Source organism: Equus przewalskii, chromosome 4 (assembly GCF_037783145.1).
Source record: "Equus przewalskii isolate Varuska chromosome 4, EquPr2, whole genome shotgun sequence".
Taxonomy (NCBI): domain Eukaryota; kingdom Metazoa; phylum Chordata; class Mammalia; order Perissodactyla; family Equidae; genus Equus; species Equus przewalskii.
Genome location: NC_091834.1, coordinates 31637478 through 31655147, shown reverse-complemented (window position 1 = coordinate 31655147; position 17670 = coordinate 31637478). Strand labels below are relative to the sequence as shown.

General features: G+C 38.8%; 1 protein-coding gene across 1 annotated transcript in view; it reads left to right on the top strand.

Moving 5' to 3' along the window:
• The first annotated feature begins 5357 nt into the window (after positions 1 to 5357).
• Positions 5358 to 17670, top strand: part of ABCB4 (ATP binding cassette subfamily B member 4) — an 86412-nt gene continuing 74099 nt past the window's right edge. The window contains 5 exon segments of the mRNA XM_070618126.1: positions 5358 to 5530; positions 9831 to 9982; positions 10107 to 10170; positions 13433 to 13514; positions 15538 to 15617. Of these exon segments, the coding sequence (XP_070474227.1) occupies positions 5358 to 5530; positions 9831 to 9982; positions 10107 to 10170; positions 13433 to 13514; positions 15538 to 15617 (551 nt within the window).

Here is a 17670-nt window from a genome sequence, read left to right as displayed (position 1 = left end):
GAAGATTGAAAGAATACCAAGCATCTTTTCTGACCACAATAGTATAAAACTAGAAATCAGCTATAGGAAGAAAATCAGAAAAGCCAAAAAATGTGGAGATTAAACAAAATTCTACTAAACAACAATTGGATCAAAGAAGAAATCGAAGGAGAAATAAAAAAAAAAAACAGGAGAAAAATGAAAATACAACATGCCAAAGTTATGGGATCCAGCAAAATCAGTTCTAAGAGGGAAGTTTATAGCAAAACAGGCCTACCTCAACAAACAAGAAAAATCTCCAACAATCTGACAGGGCACCTAAAGGAATTGGAAAAAGAAGGACAAACAAAGCCCAAAATAAGTAGAAGGAAGGAAACAATAAAAATCAGAGCAGAAATAAATGAAATAGAGACTAAAAAACAATAGGAAAAATCAATGAAACGAAGAGCTGGTTCTTTGAAAAGGTAAACAAAATTTGATAAACCTTTAGCTAGACTCACCAAGAAAAAAAGAGAGAAGGCTCAAATAAAATCAGAAGTGAAAGAGGAGAAATTACAACAGACACCTCAGAAATACAAAAGATTATAAGAGAATAGAACAAAAAGCTATATGCCAACAGATTGGATGATGTGGAAGAAATGGATAAATTCTTTGAATTATACAACCTTCCAAAACTGAATCAAGAAGAAATAGAGAATTTGAATAGACCAATCACAAGTAAGGAGACAGTAATCAAAAACCTCCCAAAAAATAAAAGTGCAAAGCCAGACAGCTTCCCTGGTAAATTTTATGAAACTTTCAAAGAAGACTTAATACATATCCTTCTCAAACGCCTCAAAAAAAAAAAGCAAAGGGGAGGGTAAGCTTCCTAACTCAGTCTATGAAGCCTACATTACCCTGATACCAAAGCCAGACAAGGACAACACAAAAAAAGAAAATTACAAGCCAATATCACTGATGAGCATCAACGCAAAAATCCTCAACAGAATACTAGCAAATTGAATAGAACAACATTAAAAGGCCATACACCATGATCAAGTGGGACTTATTCCAGGGATGCAGGGATGGTTCAATATCTGCAAATCAATCAACATGATACACCACATTAACAAAATGAAGAATAAAAATCACATGATAATCTCAATAGATGCAGAGACAGCATTTGACAAAATACAGCATCCATTTATGATAAAAACTCTGAATAAAATGGGTATAGAAGGAAAGTACCTCAACATAATAAAGGCCTTATATGACAAACCCACAGCTAATATTATTCTCAATGGAGAAATCTGAAAGCTCTTCCTCTAAGAACGGGAACTAGACAAGGATGCCCGCTTTTACCACTCTTCTTTAACATAGTATTGGAAGTCTTAGCCAGAGCAATCAAGCAAGGAAAAGAAGTAAAAGGGATCCAAATTGGAAAGGAAGAAGTGAAACTGTCACTATTTGCAGATGACCTGATTTTATATATAGAAAACCCTAAAGAACCCACTGAAAAACATTTAGAAATAATAAACAAATACAGTAAGTTGCAGGATACAAAATCACATACAAAAATCAGTTGTGTTTCTATACACTAAAATGAGTTAGCAGAAAGAGAAATTAAGAATACAATCCCATTTACAACTGCAACAAAAAGAATAAAATACCTAGGAATAACCTTAACCAAAGAGGTGAAAGACTTGTACACTGAAAACTATAAAACATGGTTGAAAGAAAATGAAGAAGGTACAAAGAAATGGAAAGATAGTCCATGCTCTTGGATTGGAAGAATTATCATATTTCTAATGTCCATATTTCCCCAGCAATCTACAGATTCAATGCAATTCCTATCAAAGTTCCAACATTTTTCACAGAAATAGATCAAAGAATCCTAAAATTTATATGGAACAACAAAAGACCCCAAATAGCCAAAAGAATCCTGAGAAAAAAGAACAAAGCTGGAGGTATCACACTCCCTGATTTCAAAATATTCTACAAAGCTATAGTAACTGAAACAGCATGGTACTGGCACAAAAACAGACACACAGATCAATGGAACAGAATTGAGAGCCCGGAAATAAACCCACACATCTATAGATAGCTAATTTTTGACAAGGGAGCCAAGAACATACAATGGGAGAAAGAAAAGCCTCTTCAATAAACGGTGTTGGGAAAAGTGGACAACCACATGCAAAAGAATGAAAGTAGACCATTAGCTTACACTATGCACTAAAATTAACTCAAAATGGATTAAAGACTTGAATATGAGACCTGGAACCATTAAAGTTCCAGAAGAAAACATAGGCAGTATACTCTTCGATGTTGGTCTTAACAGCATATTTTCAAGTACCATGTCTGACTGGGCAAGGGAAACAATAGAAAAAATAAACAAATGGGACTACATCAAACCAAAAATCTCTGCACAGCAAAGGAAATCATCAACAAAAGGAAAAACAAAATAACAAGTGCGAGAAGATATTTGCAAACCATATATCCGATAAGGGGTTAATATACAAAGAATTCATACATCTCAACAACAAAACAACTAACAACCCAGTTAAAAAATGGACAAAAGATCTGAACAGACATTTCTCCAAAGAAGATATACACATGGCCAACAGGCATGTGAAAAGATGTTCAACATCATTAACTTTCAGGAAAATGCAAATAAAAACTACCATGAGATATCATCTCACTCCCATCAGAATGGCAATGATTAACACGACAGGAAACAATAAATGTTGGAGAGGATGTGGAGAGATGGGAACCCTCATATACTGTGGTTGGAGTGCAAACTGGTGCAGCCACTATGGAAAACAGTATGGAGATTCCTCAGAACATTAAGCATAGAACTACCATATGATCCAGCTGTTCCAATTGCTGAGTATTTATTCAAAGAACTTGAAAACACAAATGCATAAAGATACATGCTCCCCTATGTTCATTGAGGCATTATTCACTATAGCCAAGACTTGGAAGCAACCTACGTTCCCATCAAGGGACAAATGGATAAAGAAGATGTGGTATATATACACAATGGAATACTACTCAGCCATAAGAAATGATGAAATCCAGCCATTTGTGACAACATGGATGGACCTTAAGGGTATTATGCTAAGTGAAATAAGTCAGAGGGAGAAAGTCAAATACGGTATGATCTCACTCATAAGTAGAAGATAAAAACCACGACAAACAAACACATAGCAATGGAGATTGGATTGGTGGTTACCAGAGGGAAAGGAGGAAGGGAGGAGGAAGAAAGGGGTGATTAGGCATATGTGTGTGGTGGTGGATTGTAATTAGTCTTTGGGTGGTGAACACGATGTAATCTACACAGAAATCGAAATATGATGTACACCTGAAATTTATACAATGTTTTAAACCAATGTTACAGCAATAAAAATAAATAAATTAATAAATAAATAATAGTGAGGGGGAAAAAAGAAAAAGTGAGATAGCAGAGAGGTGGAAGGACATTATTTCGATGAGAACAAAGCAAGAGTAGCTCAAGATGCTGCCACAAAGAGAAAGTTAACGATTTTTTTTACAGGCTGAATTCATCAAGAAATCTAATTTATCATAGTGGCTTAAATTACATTTTTGAATGAATGACAATCAGATGGATGCACCAGGTAGGGCTGTTTCATTGTTATCAAATAAATATAAAAGGTGCCCTTGGAATCAGCACTAACACAGGTACACACATAAACGCAGTCATGTAGGCACAGCTCCTCTCTCTCCACAAACACCTGCTTGTCCTAGTCTCACTTCTGCCCTCAGACACAGAAAGCACACCATGCACACTTCCTACAGGCACAACATTGTGCACTGACTCAGACAGACAGACAGGCAAACACCTCTTAGTCCTGGGTGTTTCTTGTTTGTTTATGTTTGTTTTTAGTTCAGAAGCTTCCTACTTCTTCAAGTATCTGCCTCTTTACTCTCTCAGCATTTCTAGAGACTGAAGAGGCTATCATCTTCTTATAAACTAGTGAGTTTTATACGTCCTCCAGTCACCACCAAGCTTTCTTTCAAACCAAGTAATTCTAACTGCTTTAGTCCCAGAATATCTTGAAATAGTGATCTGACCACCCGCAAGACTCATGAAGAGGAGAAATTCAGGTCAATAAAAGAAGAGAATCCTATGGTTATGGTAGACTGGATAAGGAGAAAAAACATTTTGAGGAAAAATACTTAACTAAATTCATGTCTATCACATAATTCCAGGACATGCCATAGTTTCAATCAGCGACACGCCCCCCCCCCCCCCCCCCCCACCATACTCTTCCAGTCAGGTTCTGCCTAGCTCCAGGCAGCAGGCAGACCAGGATGGAGATAAGTAGCACATTTCAGAGTGAGTGCCAGAGCTGCTGCGTCCTGCTCCAGTCTTTCCTGATCTTTTAACTATAATACTAGTTATCGTTTATTAGGTGTCTCCTCCATGATGGGCACTTTACGCGCATTGTACCTAATCCTAACGATACCCTGTTTTGTGGATTCAGAGACTGAATCAAGAATTAAACTGCCCAAGGCTAGACAGCTAGTAAACGCAGATGTAAGATTCAAACCACGGTCTGCCTGACATCTCCTCTTATACTATGCTCGGCTTTAAAGTTCTCTTGGAACTCCAGAAAGCCATGGGATGACTTCTGTGTTAATAAGATACAGCAGGAGCAAGGACCAGCAGGTAATCCTGCTACCTGATTAGGAAGAAGGAAAGCCATATTTGTTGAGCATGCACTGTGTTGTAGGCACAGTATTAGGTTCTTTTACCTTTTTACTTCATTTATTCCTCACAATAACTTGGTAAGGAAGATGTTTTTGTCCTCATTTTACATATGAGGAAACTGAGGCCTAAAGAAGTGAGCAAAGAGCCCAAGGTCAAATGACTAATAAGATAGGAAGCTCTGAGTTTGAATCCCGCTAGCTTCATGATAACTTATTGCTCCCTGTTTTAGATCTTTCCTTTTCGGAGGAGAGTGGAGAAATTAAGAAAGGCATATAGGGGACTCACATAGGTGCTAGGTGTAGAGACAATTAGTATAGGGAGAACTCTAAGATCAGGGGAGGGCACTGAGACTGGACTCTGGTCCTGCTGGTGCAGTCTCAGACAGGACTTAACCTCACTGAGTGTCAGTTTCTTCTGGTAAAAAATGCAGGTTTTGAATTAGGCGATCTCCAAAGTCCCTTCCACCCTGAAGTTCTGTGTCTTTAAGTATTGAGAGAGCACCGAGAACGCTCCTCTTCTCCAAGGAACATAATGGGATTATTCCGGCCGGCTCTGGTTAGCTCTCGTGGTCCCTTGAGATAGTTCGGTTCAGTGGCCCCCAGACTAGACCTGGGGATGCAGAAGAGGGAGATGAATCTACTGTGCGCTCTCGTCCCTCGGCTGCCATATGATTGTTGAGCGGCCAGAAGCTGTCCCCCGCACAGGTTTAAAAACTGAGCGCCGAGGGAGTGACAGTCACTTGGGGGGTGGAGAGAGGGGTCTGGATGGCCCTCCAGGCGAGGCTCTCCGAGCACCCGGCGGCACCAGGCTGGTCGCGGACTTATCGGCCGCGGGGCGGGGGTAGCGGGATGTCCACCCGGCGCCCCCGACCCCACATCTGACTTTTCATGCTTGTAAAGCATCAGACATCTGCCGTTGATGGTTGCGCTTTTTGAACAAGGGTAGTGAAGCGCGCGCGCGCGCACACACACACACGTTATTCCTCTTCCTTCTTCTCTTATCCTCTCCCCCACCTCCCAGGGCGAGGCTGGTGCTCTGTTTTTCCCCTCTGAGCGGCGAGGTGGGGAGGAGAACCTTAAGCAGCCTTATTCTTCCGCAACCTGCACTTCCAAATCAGTTTTTGTTCATATGCAAGGAGAGAACCTCGACTCTTCCTTTGCTGGTGTCTCTTTCTCCCTGGCCTGGCTTTTTGGTTCCCAGGGGCCCTTGTTAAGCGCACTTCACAAGCCTTAAGAGGGACAGAAGCGACCGGTCAATGGAGGACAGACATAAATAATATACATGCTAAATAAGTGAACTACAGAAAATATTAGAGGGTAATGAATGTGATGGGGAAACATTAATCAGGCCAAGGAAATCAGATACGCAGGGAGGAAGTCGTTTGCAGTTTTAAATAGGGTGGTCTATGTCAGGATTTTAGTTTTTACTCTGAGAAAAATGGGAGCCATTGTAGGTTTTTGAGCAGAGGAGTAGCATGATATGACTTGAGTTTTTAAATGTTTACTCTGGTTGCTGTGTTGAGGATAGACTAAAGTGGATGTAAGTGGAAGTGGAGAGACTAGGCCGGAGTTCTCCTGTGCTATTGGCACAGCAATGAAAAAGGTGAGCAGTGGTTGAATTCTAGATATATTTTGAATGTACAGCCAGCAGGACTTCCTGGCACCACACCCCAAAATCCTTCAGAAGAGTGACCTTTACTATTTTTAGATCTATATATATATAATTTTTTTTTTTTTTTTTTTTTTTTAGCAAAAGGAGAATATGATTATTTGGCAGACGTGGTTAACATACCCGTCTTCTCTGTGTGTGAGCTTGGCAAGGCTGGTGACCTTGCCTTGTTTATCCAGAAATCCGTGTAGTACCTTGGACAGTTACCTTTGCTCTTAGTGACTGCCTTGCAGTTTGTTAAACTGAATGATTTTGATAATGTGTGGACATCACTCTTTTGTAGTTGAATATATTATAATAGTTGAATATGATAACTACTCAAATTTATATTCAATTGACTGTGAAACATTTTGTAACAAGTTTAAATTCAAACGATTATATTTTTTACAGCAACCAAGACAGGAAAAAAATGAAGAGAGTGTATTTGATTGGTAACATGGGTAAGTTGTGAAATATTAAATGTAAATACTTCTTGTCTTCATTCAAATTTGGTGTCTTTAATCAATAGTTATAGAGCCAGTACTTAAAGATTGTCTATAGGCAGCAATAGATTTTCCGTGCTGCCCCTGTGTTGTCTTAGGTTGGCTCATTGTAGTCAATGGCCCACATTGTCAAGATAGATGATAAAAGAGGTAAGGATAGGCTGGCTATGAAACAGAGCAAAGCTAAGTGGTTTACAGGGAAATTGAAAATAAGACATCTTCATCACACTATACAAATGAACCAATTTAAGGAAAATGCATCTCTGCATTTGTTTCACAAAAACCACCCCCAAATTTACCTTAAAATAAACTTGCATATAAAGAAAGTGCTTGTTAACTACAGAAATTTTTAAATAATTAAGAAATCTGTGTTCACATTTGGCTTCTGAGAAAATTGATTAAATGTGGAGTAAGTTCCACAGATGAGTGAAATCATACGATATTTATCTTGCTCCATCTGACTTATTTTGCTTAGCATGTGAAAGGGGAAAGGGGCACATTTTTACCATAACAGATGGCAACTAGACTTTTGGTGGTGAACATGATGTAGTCTATAGGGAAGCTGAAATATAATAATGTACACCTGGAATTTATACAATATAAACCAATGTGACCTCAATAAAAAATATATCTGTGTGGAGTTTAGGGATTCAGATTATGTTTAACACAATTCTCAGTGGTTTTCTGCTGGCACAAGGCAAGCCAGAGTATTTTTGGAAGAAGTCTAATCTAGTTTTCATTTGTAATATGTCTCAGAGAGGTGGCTCAAGAAAATGTTTGCCCACTTTTGGTAAACATGATGTGTTTCAAACTATGACAGCCATTATTCAATAGCAAAGAAGTTCGTATTAAGTGGCATGTCAACTGAAATCTCCAACTTGGTAAGTAAATCAATGAAGACACCAAAACATCCTTAGTCTCGAACATTGCTGCACATTTCTCACCACCGCAAAGCCCCTATTCTCCACTCCTTTATTCTTGTGATGTTTTTGTTTAAAAGCCTCAGTGAGAATTTTTAAAAATTTAGTGCTTTAGAAAATAAATTGTTTGTAAAGCTAAATCTGGTTTTAATGCGTAAGTTTTAAATCTGCCTCCTTCAGAAAATAAAATAGCCCAAATCTTAAAGTAGAAACATAGAAAATTTCATTTGAATTTTAAAAGCTAAAATTTAAATTAAATTTAATCTTTTTCTTTTTTTTTTCAGCCTCTGAATAGTTACTTTTCTCCCTGAAAAATGTTCAGGGCAAAACCGTGCTCTAACAGGAGTTAGAAATGCATTGTTGTGATGAAAATCATTGAAAAGAAATCTAGGTTTACGTAGGATGTTGCTGTGAAATTCATACAATTTTAGATTTAAGCTGAGAGACAAAATAAATTTTTATTTAAATAATATGAAATGCATTTAAAACGTTCCTCAATTTCATGTAAATGTTCAGTAAAGAGAATGTCACATGACGACCTGATCCCATGCTTGTAACCGTGGCCGATAGACTCAAGTGCTCTATCTCCATTTCCCAGGAGCTGCCAAATGAACCTTGGGGATGCTGGTCCCCTTTGTAGCAATTTTAGGGACCCTTCTCCATTTGCTCTTGACTTTACCTGCTCCCCTTGTTCTGTTCCAAGTTCCATCTGGCTTCTGACCCTTTATCTCTTCAGGCACTCTCGCTTGCCCTATGTGTTTGATGATGGAATTTGGCCTCCCCTCCCACCACGTGAGTCTAACCTCAGGCTGTCCCACCACATTGACCCTAAATGACTCACCTTCAGCTGTCATGGACCCCACTCTGCCAAGCCTGACTCATCCCGTTCTCCTGATGACTGTTCCTTGTCCCCAAAACGGGGTGTGCTGGGGGAAATGGGCACAGGGAAAAGGTTAAAAAGAAGGTGGAGATGCAAGGGACAGAGGGGAAAGTATAGAAATGGAAAAATAAGAGAAAGAATATATAGTCTGGAGGGCAGAGGAGGAAAGAAGAACAAAAAGAAAGAGCCATAGAACAATCAGTCAAAAATGGGGAGAAAAAGTGAGAAATTGGAGAGGACCAAAAGAACAGTGAGAGACAAAGTCTTGGAGTATTATGACACTGATTGGCTGGATAGTTGTTGGGTGTTGTGTACTTCACTATGACAACTGGTATCACCCCTCTAAGTAATAATGCTAAGTACATTGTACATTGACAGTACTAAGTCCAAGATCCTTGGTGGGTCCCACCGAGCCTTTTGTACTTCTCTCTAATGTCGTCTTCCACACTGTGTTCTGTGCACTTTAGGACTCAACTTTGTGGGGTTACCCGAGCACTCCATGCAGTTTCTAGTCACCTTGCTGTTCTAAGCCTAAACATCCGCACTTCCTCTGCACTCCCCAGTTCTTCTTCAGTGAACTCTCTCTCATCCTTCAAGATTCTGCAATGAGCATCACCTCCATGAGCAAGACGTCCCCAAAGTACACATATAGACACTCCGTAATGTTTGTTACACTTCACTAATGAGCTGCCTTTTAAAAACTAACTTAAACCTCTTACAGGAATCTTATCCTCAAAACTCAGAGGATGTGTTTCCCCTATTTGTAATTCTCCCTCTGAAATATTCTGAATGTCATTTTGAAGGATGTAACAGGTGTGTTCCTGAGTGTGTGTACTTAATGTCTACTCCTAGCTGTTTTAATTCACTACCACAGGAGCTCCGGAAGATCAAACAATATTTCTTAATGGAACCAAACTTTTATCTCTTCTGATTATATTGTAATCATTCAACCAAATAAGATACTGATTAAATAGAATCATATTGATTTCTTCACTGAATAGAAAATAAATAGAATCATGAAATTAATCTGTCAATGATTTGGATTGAAGTTCTCCTTCTTCTCTAATACATTTATTTGCCACGATTAGAAAATTACTGAGCTTAAATAAAAATCCAAAGAACATATGATTGTAGAAAATGAGAAATTCTATTCTAAAGGGTATTATTTTATTTCTTTTTTGTTTTTTTAGTTTCGATACTCTTGATTGGCAGGATAAATTACTTATGTCCCTGGGCACGATCATGGCTATAGCTCACAGGGCAGGTCTCCCCCTCATGATGATAGTGTTTGGAGAAATAACTGGCAGATTTGTCAATACCACAGGAAACTTCTCCTTTCCAGGTAAGCATTTCCCTACTTTTTTTTCTTAATGCGTAATACTCCTTTAACTGGATGAAAGATTGAAAATTGATTTCACTATTTGTCATCTACTTGTTTAATTTTTTGGACATTTGGGTGACTCCAGATATCACAGAAGGAGTTATAAAATTCTCAGAAAAGTCCTCAAATATTCATTTAAATGTCAACAAGTAGGTGTATCCTGTTTGACTTTTAATATTGGGGAAGAAAATATGCAGGAAGCTTTGCATCTGAATAACGTAGGGAAGTCAGTCCCCTTGAGGGCAGTGGGACTATAACAGAGTATATCTATGCAGTGTCCATCCCATTATTGATTCCTCATGAATTTCAAAACACATCAATTAGCATGGCAGTACTTCTTTGCTGTGCTCAGCTTGTAGATCTGTTTCTGGTTTTCTTTTTTTCTCTCTCTCCTTCCTTCTTGTTAAAATTATACCCACATAGAATATACAATTTCTGTCTCTAATTTTTGGATCAACCAGGTTGAATGGAACTTGGTAGAACACTTCACTAAAGAGTGAATGGATTCAATATCAGAATGATGTGCTTTAAAGTTCACCTGAAAGACTAATTACTGAAGAGCCAAAGGAGTCCCATAAGTTAATGTCATCTATAAGAGGGCCTGTGACAGCAGCATTGGAGTGAGCTTCCAATGGACATAATTATTTTCGTATTAGCCAAATTCAACGTAGAAAGGAAAATTTTCATGCTGTCTATCAACGCTGCAGTCTCAGTTTCTCCCAAGAGACCTAGTGGGCACTAGGCTGGAGAAAACTGAGTAAAGCTTCATTGGCACACAGATGGTGGAATATAAGAAAAAAACTGATAAAGGAAATGGAACCAAACTTTTGCAGCTTTCATCACAAAGATACCTGAGAGAAAGTGGATTCTCATTTAGATAACATCAGTAAGAGCTTTGAGTGTTCACTGATTGAGAACTACATGTTTGGTTAGCATTTAGGGCTTAAGTGTAATTACCTAAGAGAGTATGACTGCTTGATTTATACAATAGGATCTGTTTACATAAATATTAATGCCTTTTAGAAATCCAATAAAAGTGTCCTTTGAATAATTAAAGCAAGATCCAACAAAAACACAGTTTATTTATTCTCAAGTACTATTGTCTCTGAGAAGAAGCTGTTTATCATAAAAATAACAATAATAGTAATCTTTCATTGTATTTATTTCTGCTAAGTCCTATTTCACTTAACCCTCACAAGGACAATCTTACACAGTAGATAATATTATCCTCTGTGACAGATGAGGAAACTGAGGCTTGGAGAGCATGAGTAACTTGCCCAAAGTTAACATGGCTGGTGAGTATTTAGGACAGAATTCAAACTCAGGTCTTTCTGCCACCCAAACCACACTCATGACCATGTACCTTATACTGCCAATGTAAATAATTGTGCTTTCTCTTAAAAACAAAAATATGGTCATGCTTTAAATAGATTACTTGTGTTTGACCAGTGACCAAAACTTTAACACAAACACCATAAAGGTAAAATTGGAGTAAGATAGGATGATTTAAAAAAGTCTTCAGTGTAATGAAAGGTAGGAGTTGTCTACATATTTTCCTTTTACTTCTTAGAGGATTTATAGACCTGTTACACATTAATTTCTTATATATATAAAGCGGGATGATGCCCATGTTCGGACACCTCAATCAGAAATTGGTTTCAACGGAGGGTTTTAAAAATCATGTTAATGGATGAATAGATAAACAAAATGTGGCGTATACATACAATGGAATATTATTCCAGCCTTGAAAAGGAAGGAAATCTTGATAGTGCTGCAATATGGATGAACCTTGAGGACGTTATGCTTAATGAAATAAACTAGTCACAAAAAGACAAATACTGTATGATTCCACTTATGTTAGGTATCTAGAGTAGTCAAAATCATAGAAATAGAAAGCAGAATAGTGGTTTCCAGGGCCTAGGCGTGAAGAGGAAATAGGAGTTGTTGTTTAATGGGCATAGAGTTTCAGCAGAGTTTCAGTTTTGCAAGATGAAAAACTTCTGGAGATTGGTTGTGCAACAGTGTAAACATTACTTAACACTACTGAACTGTACACTTAAAAATGGTTAAGATGATAAATTTTATATGTGTATTTATCACAATTAAAAATTTTTTAAAAATAAGATTAAAACAGTGCAATGCATTTATCACAGATGAGTTTGCATTTGGACCAATTTTATTAGACCTGTTTTTGTTTTTACTAACACCATAATAATTCCACAGCTTTCCTACTTGGAGCAGTTTGCTTGTTTTTTACTTGTTTCTAATTATGCAACCAAATAGCTTTGAAGCCAGACATGACAGACAGGTGCCCTGTGCTGTGCTCAGGGCCAAATTCAAGGTCTCTTGGGGGAATGGCATGAGCAAGTCACTTACATACCTGTGATTGCTGGAGTGATAAAATCACCAGAGTTGCCAACTTAGTTTCAGAAGCCTCCAAGTTACATGCCCTGTGGTCCTCTGTAGCCATGCATGTTTGTCATTAGGCCTGTTTGCTATCTTGGAGAATTTGCAATGGGAAGTCCATCACATGTTACAAATTTCCAATGTCCACTCTTTGGTAGTTTGTAAAAATAATATTCTCATACTTCTTTGGAGAAAATCAGATCTTTAAAGGATATTCACTCTAAATCCAGGGAGCTCATTGATATGTTTAGGGTTGTAGAGTTTAGCAAAAATCACGGGCATTAAAAGAAGATAGAGTATTTTGCTGAGCTCACTAGTGCATCTCATACAGATGATGTTTATTTAGAGTCTATTCCTTAGAATTGTTGGATTCTTGGACAATTAGACATAATGGGAACCAAATGAAGAGGGAATGTTAGAAGAAAAAGAGGTTTAAATTACAAGAGGGTCTCACAATGATTTATTCTGAACAAGGCCCATCCTTGTCAACAGAGTAAAGCTACTCCATGACAAGGTCGTTCCCTCGCAACGACTCAGTTGTGCAGAAACTATTCTGCATCCAAAACTTTAACGACAGAGAATTGGAAACAGATTTTCTGCAGAATATTGGGAACTTGATATATTTTGTGCCAAGTCTATGTGACTGTAATAATCTAGGAAATTCTGTGGAGAAATCTATGTACCCTGCATGTCCTTGCAGTGCCTCATAGTTAAGAGGAAAAGGCATTTTTGAGCCCCTAGTTACCTTAATTAACTGTCTATACTGCTGTAGGGGAGGAAGACATTTCCTCTTCCCCAATGGGGGTTCGTCTGGCCGGAGAACCAATTAAATTCACATGAGACAGAATAGCAAGAGAAAATTAAACAAAGCTTTATGAGGAACCATGGCCCGGGGCCTTTCTTCCCGAAGGAAGACAGGGCACCGAAGAAGTGGGGTGCACAGAGTGGTTATATACCCCCAAACAGGTTGTTTCACATATGATTGAAATGTTCCTTTTACAATAGTCACGAGGCTGCTCTGTCAGCACAGCACTCGATGGAAATGACAGATAGGTCTGCTGTCCCAGTGAACGCCGCGGGGTGGCAGGTGTGTTGCCTCAGGCTAGGGGGTCACAGATGAGCAAATCGGTTCCCAGCCTAAAGAAAGATGCTTAATCTTTAAGGAGATGCCAATGTTGGGAGGGGGAGGGAAGTCAGTTACAGGAGGTTACCAGAGAAGCACAATAAAATGCAGATTTTAAGTCCTTGCCTTTGGTATTGATTAAGAGTTTCTAGAGAGAAGGTCATCTCCTTTCTTCTTCCTGGTACAGAGAGGAAGGCACCTTTTACAGATAGAGATTTACCTTACAAAAGTGTCCTAACAAAGGGCAAGTTCCATTCCTCAGAGCCTCCTTGCCTGTCCCAGTTTATCAAAAGCAATCAGCCTCAAATAATCCTGATGCCAAAGAGACATATCTTGGGGTGGCCAATTCCAGGTCCCTACACTGCCAAAGCTGCCTGGACAAACACCAACTCTTTGTTTTATGCTGAATATTTCTGTGTGATAAAAGGAGTGCTAGGCAGAATCAAGGAAGGCAGACACTGATTTACTTTGAGACTAAAAAGTGACAGTCAGAACTCCCTATGTAATGTCTCCCTGTATAATCCTTAAAGTATACAGTTATTATTTAGGCCCTTCACTCACCAGCTGTATGAACTTGGACAAGTTACTTAACCTCTATAATCCTTACTATTCTTATCTTTGAAAGGGGATCGTAGACTTACTGGTAGAATTAAATGAGAAGATTTATGTAAAGTATCTGGAACGTAGTAAATGATCAATAAATATTGGGGAAAACTAGCTGTAAGAACTTGGAAATGAAACAACCACTCTGAAATTATATTTCCCCATCTATAAAATGGGTGAATTATATGGGAGCTCTCTACAATGAATAAGCAGCTTCAAGAATTCCCCATTTCCTTATTATGGGATGCATTCAGGCAAGTTAGAGTGGGAGTTCTCCGTCCTGGCACTTTAGAATCAAGTGGAACTACTTCCTAAAAATATGATTCTCTAGACTCAGCCAGAGGTTCTGATTTAACTGGTCTTGAGTGGAGCCTGGACACCTGTATTTTTCAAGCTCCCCATGTGATTCTAACAGTAGATAGCATTGAGAATCACTGAATCAGACAACTACTTGGAGATTGTTTATGAAACTGAAGCATAATAGGTAGCATCTGAGAAGACCAGGCCTAGCCCCTTTTCAGATCTAGAATCCTATGAGATTTCCAGATCTAGAGTCCCATGACGCTTCTGGGAACACATCAACGTGCATTTCTCTCACCTTTGTCCTTAGGCAACAGAAACTCTTGGTTTCCTGGGGCTCTGGAGCTCCTAGAGTTACTAAATCAGAGTTAGATTGCTGTTCTTGGCCTGGGACCCTGAGAAAGGAGCAGGTCAAATTGGGAAAGCCCATAGATTCTTATTTCCAGGCAGCAGAGTCAATCTGAATTACAATATCTTCATTGAGAGGATTAAAAAGTTTGAGATACTGTTGGAGGAGAGTAAAACTCATTTAAAATTTTACCTGATTTCTAAGTTCGGGGTGGGGGGGGGGGAATAGTCCTGTACACATTTATCTGGAGATTTCCCAAGGTTTTGAACAATGATTTCCACAAATACCACAGCTTTAAGATAGCTTGTCTGCCTCTAATTCCAAATACAGTTCCCATTTGGTATATCAAAGATGCCATATTTAAGGACTGAGGAAGAAAATGAGCACCCAGAACTGAACTGATAAGAGCAGAAGTAAAATAGGTAAACGGGAAATACCTACCCTGGGGTGTTTTCGCAACAATGCAGTGGTGATGCGTTATCCTATTGTTTCGTGAATGCAGTAGATATGGGCTGTTCCCTTTTTATGTTTTCACTTTGTGTTTTTAAAAAATGAAAATAAGTTGTCATCACATGAGTCAATCCTTATAGTATTGTTTTAGGAGCTGTGTAGTATAGTGTTAGCACTCTCAGCCTACCTGCTAGTTGTATGACTTTGAGCAAGTTACTTTGTTACATTGTGCCTCACCTTCCTCATCTGTAAAATGGGGATTTGTGAAATAGTCCTGCCTCATAGTTTTTTCATGCTGTTCTACGACAAGAAATAGGCTGGTTTGACATCAACAACACCACTGACCTCAATATATGGCTAACAGAGTAAGTATATTGTTAATGTCACACTTTCATAAGGAAATTAACCACTAACTATGTGAAAATTTATATGGGAAGTTTTTAAATGAAAAAAGTTACTAGATTAAGCATTTGATATGCATTGGGAATAGATCATCTGATAGCCATTTCCAGCATTTACAGCCTATGCCACGGTGTATTTTTCTTATCTGCTGGTTTTTTCTCCTCAGATATAGTAGGTTATGTCCTTATTTAAGGAGACACAATTTTAAAACATAACATTCCTCCAAACTCTTGCATGAATATAAAAAATTTAGGGCCAGCCCCTGTGGCCTAGTAATTAAGTTCAGCATTCTCTGTTTACACACTCTCCGTGCTTAGCATGGAAAAGTATACTTAATTTAAATTGATGTAAAAAACATTGTAATTCAGCAGAACCATTCTAGAATGGCATTTGTTCTTTTGTATCAAATCCTAGGAGCCAGTAATATTAATTTTAATTACCATTAAAAAATATGTTAATAGAATGAGCAACATTCAGGAAGAGATTAAATTCTAAAACAATAATAGTAATAACAATAAGAACAATCAGGTTTTGTCAACTATGTGCCAGAACTGTACTAACTACTTTCTCTAATTATCTGTCAACCTCATAATTATCTTGCAAGGTAGGCATTATTAATTGCATTTTACGGTTTATAAAACTAAAATCTAGAAGAATTGAGTAAGAACCCACATCCCATAAGTAGTGACTGCTTTATAACCTTGTACCCTGGCTTGACAGTGAAGGTCAGACTGATCAAAAAGAAAACAAAATAAAAAACCAAAAACAAGTGTGGGGACCTGGAATTGGCCACCCCAAGATATGTCTCTTTGGCATCAGGACTATTTGAGGTTGATTGCTTTTGATAAACTGGGACAGGCAAGGAGGCTCTGAGGAATGGAACTTGCCCTTTGTTAGGACACATTTACATTTGTAAGGTAAATCTCTATCTGTAAAAGTTGCCTCCCTCTCTGTACCAGGAAGAAGAAAGGAGATGACCTTCTCTCTAAAAACTCTTAATCAATACCAAAGGCAAGGACTTAAAAGCTGCATTTTATTGTGCCTGTCTGGTAACCTCCTGTAGCTGACTTCCCTCCCCCTCCCAACTTTGGCATTTCTTTAAGGATTAAACATCTTTCCTTAGGCTAGGAACTGATTGCTGTGCTCACCTGTGACCGCCCAGCTCCAGACAATCAACTAGCCTCCTGCTACACCCACCAAGATAGCCGACCACTACCTGCTGTGTCCATCAAGCACTGTGCCGACAGGGCAATCTTGTGACTATTGTGGGAGGGACATTTCAATCACATGTGAAACACCCTGTTTGGGGGTATATAACCACTCTGTGCACCCCACTTCTTTGGTGCCCTGTCTTCCTTCGGGAAGAAAGGCCCCGGGCCATGGTTCCTCATAAATCTTTGTTTAATTTTCTCTTGCTATTCTGTCTCATGTGAATTTAATTCATTCTCCGGCTAGACGAACCCCCATTTGGGGAGAGGAAATGTCCTCCTCCCCTACACAAGCAAAGGCCCAAGTCTAAGTACAAGAACATGTAAAATTCCTGTTCCTCTCCCAATGGGGCAATAGAAGAAGGATTTTCTTTTCTTTAGAGAAGGGAAATTGAGCGGTGTTAAGAGTCTAACTATTTGAAGAGTCCTGAATAATATTTATCTTTTGGTGCCATTCTTGATTGTCTTGGTTTCTCTCCTTCCACCTCAGCCTTGGCTTATGATGCTAGCCATGAAGGTGATAGTGAAGCCCTTCTATATCCCAGGGTTGAGAGTTCAATTCTGGAACAGCTACGAGAATATTTGTTGGACTGGGAGGGACCAAGGGAGATGGGTCCAGGCCAGTAAAGAGAAGTCTCAGATCAGTTCTAGTCCTGGCTGATCCTGAATTGGTTCAGTTCCCAGGAAGCTGGGTCTCACCAGGGCTTTCTTACTTTGATGGCTTTGTTCCTTAATCCTCCAACTATACAGGAGGTGAATATGGCTCAGTTTATGGATTGTTTACTTATTTTCACGTTTTCCCCCTACT